At 35.4% G+C, this 14,463-nt stretch overlaps 1 protein-coding gene across 2 annotated transcripts in view; it reads right to left on the bottom strand.

The window, feature by feature from the left end:
• Nucleotides 1-14,463, bottom strand: part of LOC110083252 (histone-arginine methyltransferase CARM1) — a 71,993-nt gene that overhangs the window by 39,038 nt on the left and 18,492 nt on the right. For both annotated transcript variants that reach the window (XM_072992160.2, XM_020801550.3), the window contains exons 2-4: nt 13,143-13,268; nt 8,147-8,253; nt 7,829-7,933 (exon numbers count right to left, since the gene is read on the bottom strand). In XM_072992160.2, the coding sequence (XP_072848261.1) occupies nt 7,829-7,933; nt 8,147-8,253; nt 13,143-13,268 (338 nt within the window). The remainder of the gene's footprint in view (nt 1-7,828; nt 7,934-8,146; nt 8,254-13,142; nt 13,269-14,463) is intronic.

Here is a 14,463-nt window from a genome sequence, read left to right as displayed (position 1 = left end):
TTTCACCTTTCCTTTCACTAATACAAATTCAACAAATCTACCCCAAATAGCATTAAAACTATTGGAACTTATTTCCCCTCTTTTCATCTTAAGTTCAATAGTCAATTTATCATTTAATGCAATGTCCCATACTTCACCATACCAATCTTCTAATTTATTATCATTTTTGTCTTTCCAAAATCTAGCTATTAATATTCTAGCACTTGTCATAAAGTTAGTAATCAATTCCTTCAGTAATAATCAAGATCCATCTTATCAAAAATTGACAACAAAGCAATTTTAGAGTTACATTCAATATCTTTACCAAATATATCATGTTGCCTTAAAAATCAGTTTCCAAAATTTCATAACCAATTTACAATCCCACCACATATGATAATACATGCCAATTTCTCCATTTCATTTCCAACAAGTTTTGGAGTAATCCAAATTTATTATATTCAATTTTATGGAAGTCAAATAGCACTTTAAACAGATTTTAATTTTTTTCCTTTATTTTTATCAACATTGACTCTCATCCTCCACATTTTTATCCAATCCTTTATTTTAATTTCTGTCTTTAAATCATTTCCCAAATTTCAAACCTTTTGTTCCCCTCTTTTTCCTCTGGTTCCAAAATCATATTACTGTATATATTCTACTTACTACTCCCTTCATCAAAGCATATTTCTGCATATCTTCATGTGATGATAGAAATTGTTCCTAGTGCATTCTCTACATTTACCATTAGTTTTCAACCATTCATTTGTTCAAATGTCTAACTGAATATAATTATACCATGATAGTTTATTAGTTTGAAGTGTAACCATAATCAACTCCTTCAAAATCACTTTACTCATCCAGTCCTTCAATCTTGCAACACTTTTATCCTTAAACAAATCTACTAAACTCTGTAGGTTTGTAGGAAAACTTTCTGTTTCAGTTACTAATTTTAATGGTGAAGTTGAGGGACATGGCTTCTCTCTATATCTATTCCATATATTTAACATATTTCTTAAAAAGGGGTTTTTCATCTGATTTATTTTATTTCTTTTTATTACATTAAACAAGTATTTTTCAACATTCCTATTTATGTCTGAAGATTCCATATCCCACCAAATTAATTTTTCTTTATTATCTCTCCCATAAATCTTAATTGATTTGCTATATAAACCTCCTTTTTGGGGGGCCTTATACAATTATCTTTTATTCTAGATTTTTTTTTACCTTGATTACAAAATCCATTAACTAATCCCTACCAATCCTCTTCTTCTAATTGTATTGGGAGCATTCTAATTAAAAAGGAAATTTTTGGTAATATTTTCATTTTAATCATAGCGATTCTCCCAAACCATTATAATTTCAATTTAGAGTACTCTTGCAATTTATCTATAATATCAATTTTTAGTTTATTAAAATTTTTCTCCTTTAATTTTTGTGTCATTCTAACTATATTTATACCTAAATATTTAACATGATTACACATTTTAAAACGATATTTATTCATAAACATTTCTTGTTCCTGTATATTATGATTAAACATCATTATTTGTGTTTTTTGCCAATTAATAATTAATCCTGTTATTTCCCCAAATTTTTCTAAGTGCTTTTAAATATTGTCCATACTCTCTAATGGGTTTTTAATAGTCAATAATGAATCATCAGCAAATAAATTAATGTTAATTGTATCATTTTTTCTTAATCCTTTAATTCATCATTTCTTATTGCATTAGCTAGCAATTCTATAACCATACAAAACAATATTGGTGAAAGTGGACAGCCTTGTCTTATACCTCGGCCTAGAAAAATCCATTCCGTTAAACCATCATTAACTATTACTTCTGAAGTATTTTCTGAATACAATTGATCTATAACCCCTCTAAATCTTTTGCCAGATCCCCAACCCCTTATAAGAAGTTTTAGTGTTGGCCATTCAACACAATCAAAAGCTTTAAATATGTCTAATGATAAAACAGTTGCTTCTATTTTTTCATTTTCTATATAATATTCAAAACTCGTCTAGTTAAATTATCCATTTGTCTTCCCTTAATAAAATCACACCAGTCTTCCTTAATATAATTTGCTATAAATCTATTTAATCTATTTGCTAATATAGCAGTAAAAATCTTAGCATCTTGGTTTATTAGAGATATCGGTCTATAAGATCCCGGATCTGTTTGATCCTTGTTGGGTTTTGGAATAAGAATCGATTGTCTCTCCTTCCATTATTTTATTATAAAACATTTTTAACTTAGGTATCGAAATGGAACTAAAATTCTTATAATATTCTGGACCCAATCCATCAGGGCCTGGTATTTTTCCATTTTTCAACTTATTAATAACTTCAGCAATTTCTTGTTCTTTAATCTCTTCTTCTAATATTCTTTTATCATCTTCCAGTAATTTAATTTTTAAATTCTTGTTTATATAATTTTGTATATTCTCTTTCATTACATTAATTTCTGAAAAAATTCATGAAGAATCTTCAATTTATATTTCATTATATTAAAACTCTCACCTGTTCTGTCTTTAATTATCCCTATTGAGTTCTTTACCCTTCTGTTTTTACACATTCTAGCTAATAATTTTGAATTTTTATTAGTATATTTTTAAAAATGCCTGTTTAAATACATCAAATCTCTCTGGACTTTCTATGTTTCTAAGTTATCTAGTTCCTTTCTCTTAGCCTTAATTTCTACCAAAATTCTTCTATCTCTTTCTAAAAAAATAGTTTTCTAAATTTTTCAGATCTTCTTCCAATTTTTTTACATTTCTCTCCTTAATTTTTTTAATTTACAGGATTCCCTCATTGTTATTCCTCTCGACATTGCTTTAATTGTGTCCCACAACAGGCCTAATTTAGCACCTCCTGCTCCCTGTATTGTCCATAATTCTAACCATTCCTTCTTTATCTTTTCTATTACCTCTGGGTACTGTAATATATTATTATCCATTCTCCAACTTTTAGAGCCTTTATAATCTTTTTTTATTTCAATCTCTATTGACATCAAAGCATGATCTGTTATTTTAAGGGAATTAATTTCAGTATTAACTATCTTAGAAATTAAGTCTTGAGATGTAAATATATAATCTATTCTAGAGTAACTGTTATGTACAGCTGAAAAATAAGTATATCTTCTTTCATCACCATTCAGTTCTCTCCAGATATCCTTTAATTGGTTATTTCTTACCTTCTTGCTCAGTATTGTATTTCTTTGATAAATATCATTCCAACTATAAAAAGTTTTATCTTTTATCTTATTCATAACCATATTAAAATCTCCTACCATAATAACATAACCTTTCTTTACTTTTTCCTTTTCTTTAAAAACTGTACCATAAGATTCTCTCTGTTTATTATTAGGTGTATAAACATTAACCAAAATTTCTTTGTTCGTTCATTCATTCATTCATTCATTCATTCAATTTATACCCTGCCTATTTGGTCAAAGTACTGGTATATTCTTCCAACCCCATTTTACCTTGTATTGTTATATATCTACCATTACAATCTTTTACCATCTTTTCCAATTTGAATTCAGTTTTTAAAATTTATAATTGCTGCACCTCTAGATTTAGAAGTTCCAAAAAAAATTCATATACGTCTATATTGTTCATCTTTAATTCATTGACTCCATTTTCTGACTGATGTGTCTCTTGCAGAAAGACAATGTCCACCTTGTTTTTCTTCAATAGTGCTTCTATTCTTCTTCTTTTCACTGTTGATCCCAGGCCTTTCATGTTTAAATTCGCAAGCCTTATTCTTTTACCCATGTAAATTCAAAATTTCTCTTTCCAATAGGTCCCCTGTGCAACCTTTCCTCCCACCAAACTAACAAAATAAACTAAAACTTAAACTTGACATAACAACACCAATAGTTTACCACTACCTATCTTGTGAACATATAATTTTTTCCCCACTCCACCACAGTCCCACGTCATAACCACTGGTGTGGGCAAAAGGTGTGGGGGGGGGAACGCCACTGCCATCCGGCGAAATTACAACCAGAACCTCATCTTTGACCTTTTTATTTGGCTTTTCCATTTCTACGTAATATTTAATAAAAAAAAATTCTCCACCACTCTTTCCCCTAAATTATAAATTTTATAAGTTTCTAAGCCTTGTCCATGTTGCAGTTGGAAATTCATTATTTTAATATTAGACCTGAGGTTATCCTCCATGTAGATCAGCTTTTAATTAGTTTCATTGCTTTTTTTTTGTCCAAGCTGGATATTTTTTTCTTGATCTAGTTCCAAGCTCTTTGATTTTGCTGAGCTCCTATGAAACCCCTGAAATTTGATCTTGGAGTTTATTAATGCTCATTTCAATGGACTTGGCTCATCTCTCTGATCGAAGCCTTCAGATATTTTACAGGACATGTCTTTTACAACCATCGTAAGCTCTTCCATTGTTTCCTGTTTATCTTTTTCAATTGATGCCCTCATCAATCTTCCCAAACTGCGATCTGAGGGTACTGGGGGTTTTCTCTTGTCCAAGCGGGGGTTTTGGCAGATTTATCCCTCCTCCTTGATATAAAGAGGTCTTGTTTTTGTTTAGTTGTTAAGTCATGTCCGACTCTTCATGACCCCACGGACCAGAGCACATCAGGCCAAATTCATGTTCGTAACTTTGGTGACACTGTCCAACTATCTCATCCTCTGTTGTCCCCTTTTCCTCTTGCCTTCACGCTTTCCCAACATCAGGGTCTTTTCCAGGGAGTCTTCTCTTCTCATGAAATGGCCAAAGTATTGGAGCCTCAGTTTCAGGATCTGTCCTTCCAGTGAGCACTCAGGGTTGATTTCCTTCAAAATAGATAGGTTTGTTCTCTTTGCAGTCCAGGGAACTCTCAAAAGTCTCCTCCAGCACCACAATTCAAAAGCATCAATTCTTCGGCGGTCAGCCTTCTTTATGATCCAGCTTTCACTTCCATACATCACAAATGGAAAAACCATAGCTTTGACTATGTGGACCTTTGTCGGCAAGGTGATGTCTCTCTGCTTTTTAAGATGCTGTCGAGGTTTGTCATCCCTTTCCTCCCAAGAAGCAAGCGTCTTTTAATTTCATGGCTGCTGTCACCATCTGCAGTGATCATGGAGCCCAAGAAAGTAAAATCTGTCACTGCCTCCATATCTTCCCCTTCTATTTGCCAGGAGGTGATGGGACCAGTGGCCATGATCTTAGTTTTTTTGATGTTGAGTTTCAGACCGTTTTTTGCACTCTCCTCCTTCACCCTCATTAAGAGGTTGTTTAAATCCTCCTCACTTTCTGCCATCAGAGTGGTATCATCTGCATATCTGAGGTTGTTGATATTTCTTCCGGCAATCTTAATTCCAGTATGGGATTCATCCAGTCCTGCCTTTCACATGATGTATTCGGTAGTTCCTCACATTCCTGTTTTTACTCCAAAGGGTCACTGTGCACATGAAAATCCTGAACTTGATTTTGCATGAACTAAACCTTTTAACTTTGCTCCACGCCCACCCCAATCTACAAAGCAGAGAGAAAGGACAAAAGTGCATGACCTGAGCGCACGCTCAGTGCAGCACAATCACTTTCAGTCTTCAGGGAAGAGATTAAGACGTTACTGCCAGGGCCATGACTAAGGCGGAGCAACCAGGGGTTTGACCCAGAGCGCCAACATATAGGGGCAACTTAAGTCTAGAAGTACATTAGCAGGGTTTTGCACTCCACAGGCATTACACTAGATTGTGACCAACAGACCAGTGGTCTGTTGTGCATTTCCCCAAGATTTTCAGAAAACCATTTTTTTCTTGTTAGTACACAAATGTGATTCAAACAAAAATGCAGTACAGTGGCCCAGCTGAAATGTTGCTGTAAGTATGTCACCTGACTGCTTCTCCTGCAAGCAGTATTAGAATTCCGGTTGCATGTGATATCTGAACTACATGCAAAATAGTAACGGTCTCATGATACTTATCTCAGAAAAATGCACAGTCTCAGAATGGAATAGAACCTATTTCAGTGCTATGTGATTATAAAATACGATAATGTTCCAGAATTGTCCCTAGAAAGACTGGCAATCATATCGAGTTAATATTCCTGCTATTAGTACAGTCATTCAGTTTGTTCAAGACAAAATGTGAAAACTTCAGAAATGAGACATTTATTTCTCCACGTACATCAGTGAACTAATGTTGCCCAGGAAACCAACACAGCCATGTGTCACTCTTATGCTATACACTGTACCAAAACAAATCCTCCACCTGCCTAAGATTCTAATGAAAATATTCTTGTTGCATGACCTTTGTGGCATCAATAATCAATTGGATTCCATTATGGAGATTCAATAAATACTCAAATTTGCAAATGCTAGTCTGCTATTTTACACACAGTCTGAAAGAAATTCTTTCAGCCAATTTATTCCCAAGCTTATTTTCCATTCTTACTGCGGAACTAAATTAGACTCCTTTTTATTTTACTCATGGAAAGCTGTCAAAATGTCACTGTCAGTTACATGGTTTTGGCCAGGTACTTTTCACCCACACTTACACCAACCCTAGAAAACAGCACATGGTTAGGAATTTGCAATGAAGTACAGAAACGAACCAATCACCAGAAAGCTTCTTAGGAAAGCCACATGAAATAGATAGACTATAATCTCACAGTTGGTTCAGAAAACTGTTACTGTTGCTATACAAGTACATGGGCTGGATCCAGACTTAGTTGCACTTAGAGTAAACTCACAAAAAATAAGGCAAATTAGCAACAAGTAACTGAAGTCCCAAAATTATTCAGTTCGGTTTACTGCAATTTGTGCAAAGTCCCACTGAATAAATGGGAGGTGCCCACAATATCTTTTCTGAAGTGAAACTATTAGAATTGTGCCCACAACCCTAATGTGGCAACACTACTACTTTACATATGGCATTGTCACAGTGGCTATTTTATTTTCAATCTCTTTTTTTCAAACAACACTTAACATGGAGTTTATCATTTTCACTCCTACCACATGCCAAGGCCCAAGTAGATGCTACAGAGAGCTTATTGCTACAAGTGGCAATTCCTTCAGTGTTAAAAGCCATTCTGATCTCATATAGTCTACAAGCCAGCTTGCTTTGCTTTGTGAGTGGCCATAGGTGTTAAACACTGATTTAGTTTGCATTCTGATTTCTCAGGTATGGAAGCTTGGAGAAGAGTATTTTCTTCTTCTAATTATGCATGAATTATAATGTGTGGGTTAATTCAGAAGTCACATTTCTGTTACCCAGTGTATCAGTATCCCATTCCTATGGCAAAGACATCTTTGGGTACACGAAGTAGGGAGATGGAGGTCAAACAACAACAACATATCACCTGTTCTTGTATTTGCATTTTGTAATGGCCACACAGCTCTCCCCTTTTATTTCAACAAGAAGGTCCTGTTGCTTTGGCCACCTCACCTCCAGTGACTCCCTTGTCACCCTAAGGAACTCTTTCAGGGAGGTGTCAGATCTTTCCTAGGCAGGGCCCACTCAGAAAGATGGGAGAGAAGGACTGGAGAGAGGCAGAGCTTGAGAAAGTTACCTTTTTGGACTGTGCCGCTACAATTTTCCACCAGCCATCATGGCATACTTGGCTGGGAAAATCTACACGCTACAGTTTAAAAAAGGAAATTTTGCAAGCTCTGAGCAGAGTACACAGTTTGCTTACAGAAGATTTCTGATCCTACATTGACCCTTTGTTATCACTGATGTTGACTGTGACTAAGGTACATAGTACTGGTTTGAATGAATGTGCTGTCAGACTCGATAACACAGCTGCATTACAACAAGGTAAATGCCAGTACTGCAGGCAGATTCACACTGCAAATACTTAGAGTTGGGCTGCCAGACTTCTAAATGTGCTTACCTTATCTTTAAAATCAATATGGTTCTGTAGTATTGCTCTGTGATATGTGGCTGTCCTCACAAAATCTTGCATCATATTCTGCTGTTGCGACAAGCAGCCATAAAACTAAAAAGAGAGAGAGAGAGGAAAAATAGAAGGGAAAGATATACAAATTGTCTTCAACCACTTGGTTGTCGCACTGCATGCTACACGTCAAATCTTTACATTTGATGACATTCAAGCTAGCGTACATATGAAGAAGCCTGGCTCAGGAAATGCAATAAAACTGGCAAACACTCAATTTAAGTCTTGTAGGATTGTGATGCAAAGAACTGATACCTGAAAATACTGAGCTGCAGAGGATTCTTCTGTTCTCTGATTGAACACGGAGTGCTCCTTTGTCTGATTCCTGCAATTCTTCAGAGCAGTAGAAAACAGGCTATATTCTGGAAAAGAAATAATGAAGTTACAGGCTATTAAATACAGAAGTGTAAAGACAGATAGCACTAATTCACAGCAGGCTTTTCCTCAGTGCCTAGAGAAAATCATGGATGTTAAAAGAAACAGGTTCTGCTGTTATCAAGGAAAACTGCAGCACTGCCAGAATGTGAACATGCAAGCAAGGTAAAGGGGGAAGCTGAACATTTGCAGAGTTGTTTTTATACCTTCTGCAAAATGAGGGGGGAGGGGAATGGATCTGGTGAACTTAACATGCAAAGAACCAGCAATGAAATATATGCGCCTGTTCTTTCCTCAGTGAACTCTTTAGAAGATGACAACTGCTAACCTCCCTTTCTTTATTCATAATAGCATTTTCTCTAATTCTTGTATAGCTTGGAAAATAATGGTGAAAAAAATGTACTTTCTGGATAACTATTAACCTTTTGATTCACCTTATCATACTGAACATATTTGATCTTGTCTGATTTCAAAAAATAAGCAAAATTAAACAGATGGAAGATCACTACGGAATACCAAGATTCTCCCGGAATGATTAGAAAAGAATCATTCCTGAAACCTTAAATAGATGTGGCCGGTCAGATTTGAGCCGCCCAGAGTAGACACAGTCTAGATGGGCGGGATATAAATTAAATAAATAAATAGGTACCACCACGGTGGGAAGGTAATAGCGTTCCGTGTCTAGTCGCACTGGCCACGTGACCATGGAAGATTGTCTTCAGACAAATGCTAGCTCTGTGGGTTGGAAACGGAGATGAGCACTGCCCTCTAGAGTTGGACACGACTGGACAAATTGTCAAGGGGAACCTTTACCTTACTATGTAGATACTGAAAAATCTGAAATCTTCTAAACACCTTTCGATAAAGGTTTTAGCTCATTTCTGAGCAGAAAAATACAGTATTCATGCTGAAATATCTATTTGAGAATGTATATTTTATATGGAAAAGAAAAAATATTTTTAAAAAGCAGAAGATTATCAGTACAGTATACTAAAATTCATCAGCTGAAGGTATGTAAAGAATATATTGAATTCTAAAGAATATATTGAAGCCAAAAGTCAACCAAAAATTTACACAACACAGCATTCTATTCTATAATATATTATAACATGATTATCTTACTCTATTCATTCATTCATTCATTCATTCATTCATTCATTCATTTGGCTTCTATACTGCCCACTTGGCGACTAATCCACTCTAGGTGGTTTACATGTTAAACGAATAAAACATACACTATACCAACAATAAACATAATAATACAAAATCAAAATAAAGATAAAATCAACAATTTAAATAAAACAATTAAAATAATATAATATAACATAATAAAAATATAACATAATATAATATAATATAGAGTAAGACAGTAGGATAGATAGTATAAATGTTGAGACCACTCGCTGTAATTAGGTGTTACAATTAAAATGTTGTAACGGCCAGGAAGGCTTGCCAGAAAAGCCACATTTTTAACAGTCACTTAAAAATTCCCAGTGAAGGGGCCAGGCGGATTTCAGGCAGGAGCTTGTTCCAGAGCTGAGGAGCAACGGCCAAGAAAACCCGGTTTCTGGTTCTCTCTTTCTGAGCCTCTCTCAGGGTCAAAACTCTCAGGCACCCAGCCTGGGCAGATCGAATGGGACAGGCAGATCTCGTCGGGAGGAAGCGTTCTGTCAGGTATTTTTTCTGACAATCTTAATTCTGGCTTGGGATTCATCCAGTCCAGCCTTTCACATGATGTATTCTGCATATAAGTTAAATAAGCCAGGGGACAATATACAGCCTGTCGTACTTCTTTTCCAATTTTGAACCAATCAATTGTTCCCTATCCAGTTCTAACTGTTGCTTCCTGTCCCACATATAGGTTTCTCAGGAGATAGATAAGGTGGTCAGGCACTCCCACTTCTTTAAGGACTTGCCATATTTTGTTGTGGTCCATACAGTCAAAGGCTTTTGTGTAGTCAATGAAACAGAAGTAGATGTTTTTCTATAACTCTCTGGCTTCCTCCATAATCCAGTGCATGTTAGCAATTTGGTCTCTAGTGCCTCTGCCCCTTCGAAATACAGCTTGTACACTTTAAAACCCAATTAGGGTTGCTAAAAGCCTATTCTGACTTGACAGCACATCTCTCTCTCTCTCTCTCTCTCTCTCTCTCTCTCTCACACACACACACACACACACACACACAAAGAAACAAACAATTTGAAAGTGGTGAAAACATTTATTTGCAAGCTTGTTGCAACAGGAAAGACCAGTCCTTTCCCTTCTCTTGAATAGAAATACTCAAACAAGTCTTGAACACAATCTCTCTTGCTGTCTCTGACCTTCCTGTAAACTTAGTATAAGTCATTCATAGTACTAAGATAGGGTTACTAGTCACCAGATGTGCTGATGTCTGGTCAATTGTAGCAATATCCTTGCTTGCACACCAATACTTTCCAGAGTCAACATATACAAACAGCAATAAAATCAGAAATCAAGCTTTTTAAAGCAATTGAGAAAAGAGGAATCAAAATCATAATTTTTCAAAGTTAATGAGTGCACTGTACTTAGGTAGCCTACACATTCAGTGCTTGAAGTATTCCAGATAGATGACCATTACTCACAAAATAAATTATTTTATACTAGACACATTGACAGGTACTTTTATGGCCTGCTTGATGCTGTTCAGATGTTGCACACATGTTCTGGAGGAAGTAGAGAATGCCATCCATGATTTACTGCTGTCTAAATGTTTGAAACAAGAAAAAAGAGTCTAGCAGTCTTCTGGATGTATTCAGAGTAGGCAGACCTACTCTGAATTTGAATATGTTAATTTTCATAACTGTCATGCTACCTATGGTGTTGCAATCCCGAGATAAACTGAGACTCTGCTGAAAGACACAATACTGTACTATTTTTCATGTAAAGCCCTTTCACAACTCACAATCCTAAAAGAACTCAAAGTTGTGAGCAATTCAAGCTTAGACAAGTAATGTTAAATGTTACAAGAAATGGGTGGTTGCTGCCCACCTACTTTTCCACATTTTCTCTGCGATACACAATATATCTCCACCATATTTTAAATATCTTCTCTCCCCGCCCAACACAAATGCAAATGGCAGACAATTCTGCAGAAAAAGAGGCTAGGAAAGTTCAAAGCATAGGACCTCTGTTTTTGGTGGCAGTCTCTTTCCCCTATAAAGCTTAGTCATTCCTTAAGTATCTTCAGTTTCAGAAAAGCAACTTTAATTTTATCTGTGCAACCACTCAGTAAGTGACAATCCTCTTTGAAAGGCATTCTTAAAGGGCTAAACAGCAAACTATTCAAAATTATGTAGTCCAACTGTCTGGTTTCAACACCCGCCAGGTTCTGTTAAACTTTCATTTGGAGTTGAAAAATCCTTTATTATAAAGTTTTTATGATTTTGAAGTGAAATGTACTTTAATACTTCGAATCCTTAACCAATACAGTGTCTGAAAGCTCTGTGATGAATACCTCAATTGAAGAAAGCTTATGTCAGACAGGAGAAAGCTTGGGAAAAGTTACTATTTCGTACTGTATCTTCCAGAACTCCTTCATCGCAGGGAAAAAGAGTGGTGCAGAACATTCCATATGGTTCAGGCCACTGCCACTATTAACAAGAAGTCAGATTTTTTTTACCCATGTTTGTTTATTTTGCACTGGTTCATATCACTTTCGACCAGAAGAGGTATATACAGCAAATTGGGCATCTCTGCAGCAGCAACAGCTAACTGATTGTTTAAAGATGGGGGAAAGGAAGCAAAATTGTGACACATGTACATCACTGAAAGAACCTGAGAATTTATTGTAAACTAGCAATCCTACTATTTGATGCTGGGAATAGGAAAGATGATATAATAATGCTATTTCTGTGGGACAATATTAATTCCAAAAGGTGAGATTTACGAATACAGTTTCTATTTTTGAGCATCTTCATTCTTTAACATTGATTGACTATCACAATCAGATATTACATTATTTTAATAAGTATGAAAAGCAGAATTTTTAAAGACATTTTAAAAAAGTTTAACATGTAGAATTCTACATGCAAACATGACAGGTCCCACTGAACATAACTCCCCTTAAGCAAGCACAGGCTGAAATTTAAATTATAGCTAGCATTTTGATCACACTACTTATTACTGACACTATTATGTGATGCCCATCATTCTTGAAGGCAAACAGCTAACAAGGTAAAATGATATTGGCAGGTTCAGCATAAGACAAAGGTGTTGAGGTACCGGTTTGCTCTACTTAGCAGTTTGCTTTCACGAAAGATCAGCTTCATAACTGGATCAATGTTTGGATCGACTGCCTCCACTCTTACCCTTCCCCCATTTTATTCTACCTTTGCCTATTCAAGAGTTCTGAAGAATTCAAACACTTGCCTTGTTTGTAACTTTTTTGTGACCCAATATTATTCAATACAGAATTTTATTACATATTTTGCCACTTTGCATTTAATGGCCCTGACCAAAACCCTACTGGTATCTGAGTTTGCTGTTAGATGAGAATTTGCCCTGTAACACAGTATCACTATATACTTTTATATTGACTCTCTAATACAGTGGTTCCTGACCTTAGATTCCCAGATGTTCTTGGATTACAACTCCCAGAAATCCTGGCCAGCACAGGTAGTAATGAAGGCTTCTGGGAGTTTTAGTCCAGGAACATCTGGGGATCCAATGTTGGAAATCACTGTTCTAATATCAGTGTTTGAATATGAACATAACAGATGATCACAAACAGCACAACTGAATAAAAGTCACAGAAATGAAGAAATATGTGTCAGAAGTGTTGCTTTAATAAAAAACAGTTAAGGGAAGAAACACCACCAGAGTTAGTAAGTACTTTTAATATCACCAGTCACTTACCAGAATGTGACCTGAACTGCAGTAAGGCACTGTTGTAACCAATTGTTATCAAAACAGATTCTCTTCCCACACGGCAGTATTCTGTATCTTTGTTAACCAGGCATTTGAACACACAGACCCCATCAGCTGCAGGAAGAAAAAAATATATATATATGTATATATATTCAGTAAACATTTAGCCAATTTGTCTTTTAAAACCTATATAAAGATTTTTATATATCAGTGGACATCATTTTAAACTCATCAGTTTATGATCCTCAAATGACAGTGAACTGCGTTATGTGCAACTCTAAACAATGGTTTGGCACAAGGTGACTTGGAGCAAGGCAAAGCAAGATCTCAGCCTTGCACATTGTCATCCCCTCTCCTATCTAACTGGGAGCAGCTTTACAAGTCATGGTTGAAAGATACTTTTTTTCAGAAACAGAGCAGAATTTGTTACAACTATAATCTCTTGGTTTATATGTAACAAGAAGGATTTTTCCCATTATTTACCAAAATATGTTGCTAGTTTTATGATTGATTCAGGCCACTTATTTAACAGACGAATTTTAAAAAGCAAATTTAAGTTGCTTAATTATTTATTCATACACCTACAATATATCAATTACTATGTCTAGTGCATTTTATCCTGATGTAAACCGCCCAGAGTAATGCATTGGACTAATGGGGTGATATATATATAAAAAATACTTTATATATTTATATATTTTTAATATATATATATTCTTTATAAAGAATACTTGTGGTGCACAAGAATACTTATGGTGCACAGTAATCAGTGCAAAATGCTACCATAAAATTATACTTAATTTTTCGGTGTTCTGTTTAAAGTATTATCTTATTTTTAGGACCAGCTTTAGTTTTGTTCTTCAGTCTTTTCCTGAGGTTTGCATGAGCATGGAATTTGGTAAAAGCCAAGAATTAACTGCTGGGTTTCTTTTATTTCCACCCCCACCCATCCCTAGTATGAATGAGACATAAACATTCTGCATGAATGGATCTACATGCATACACTGATTCTGGGGCTATTTCAGACAAGCAATTTCTCATGTGCAATCTGAGCAAAGTTTAGGAATAATGATGGTGATTATGGTCATCATCATAACCACCAGGCAATCAAAACATCTTGCTTCTGGATGAAATATACTTCAGTGGTCATCAGGACTTGGGAACAATATCAAGAAAGTTTACACAGTATTATAAGCAGTTGCAAATCTCAGAAATAACACCACCAGAGCTTTTTTTAAAAAAACTAGGGAATATTAGGAACAGCATACATACTGCACTGATATTTAACAGATCCTTAGGGTTTTGGTTA

The sequence above is a fragment of the Pogona vitticeps genome, chromosome 2, assembly GCF_051106095.1.
Source record: "Pogona vitticeps strain Pit_001003342236 chromosome 2, PviZW2.1, whole genome shotgun sequence".
Lineage (NCBI taxonomy): Eukaryota > Metazoa > Chordata > Lepidosauria > Squamata > Agamidae > Pogona > Pogona vitticeps.
The sequence above is the reverse complement of the archived record's forward strand: the minus strand, read 5'-3'. Positions and strand labels throughout refer to the sequence as shown.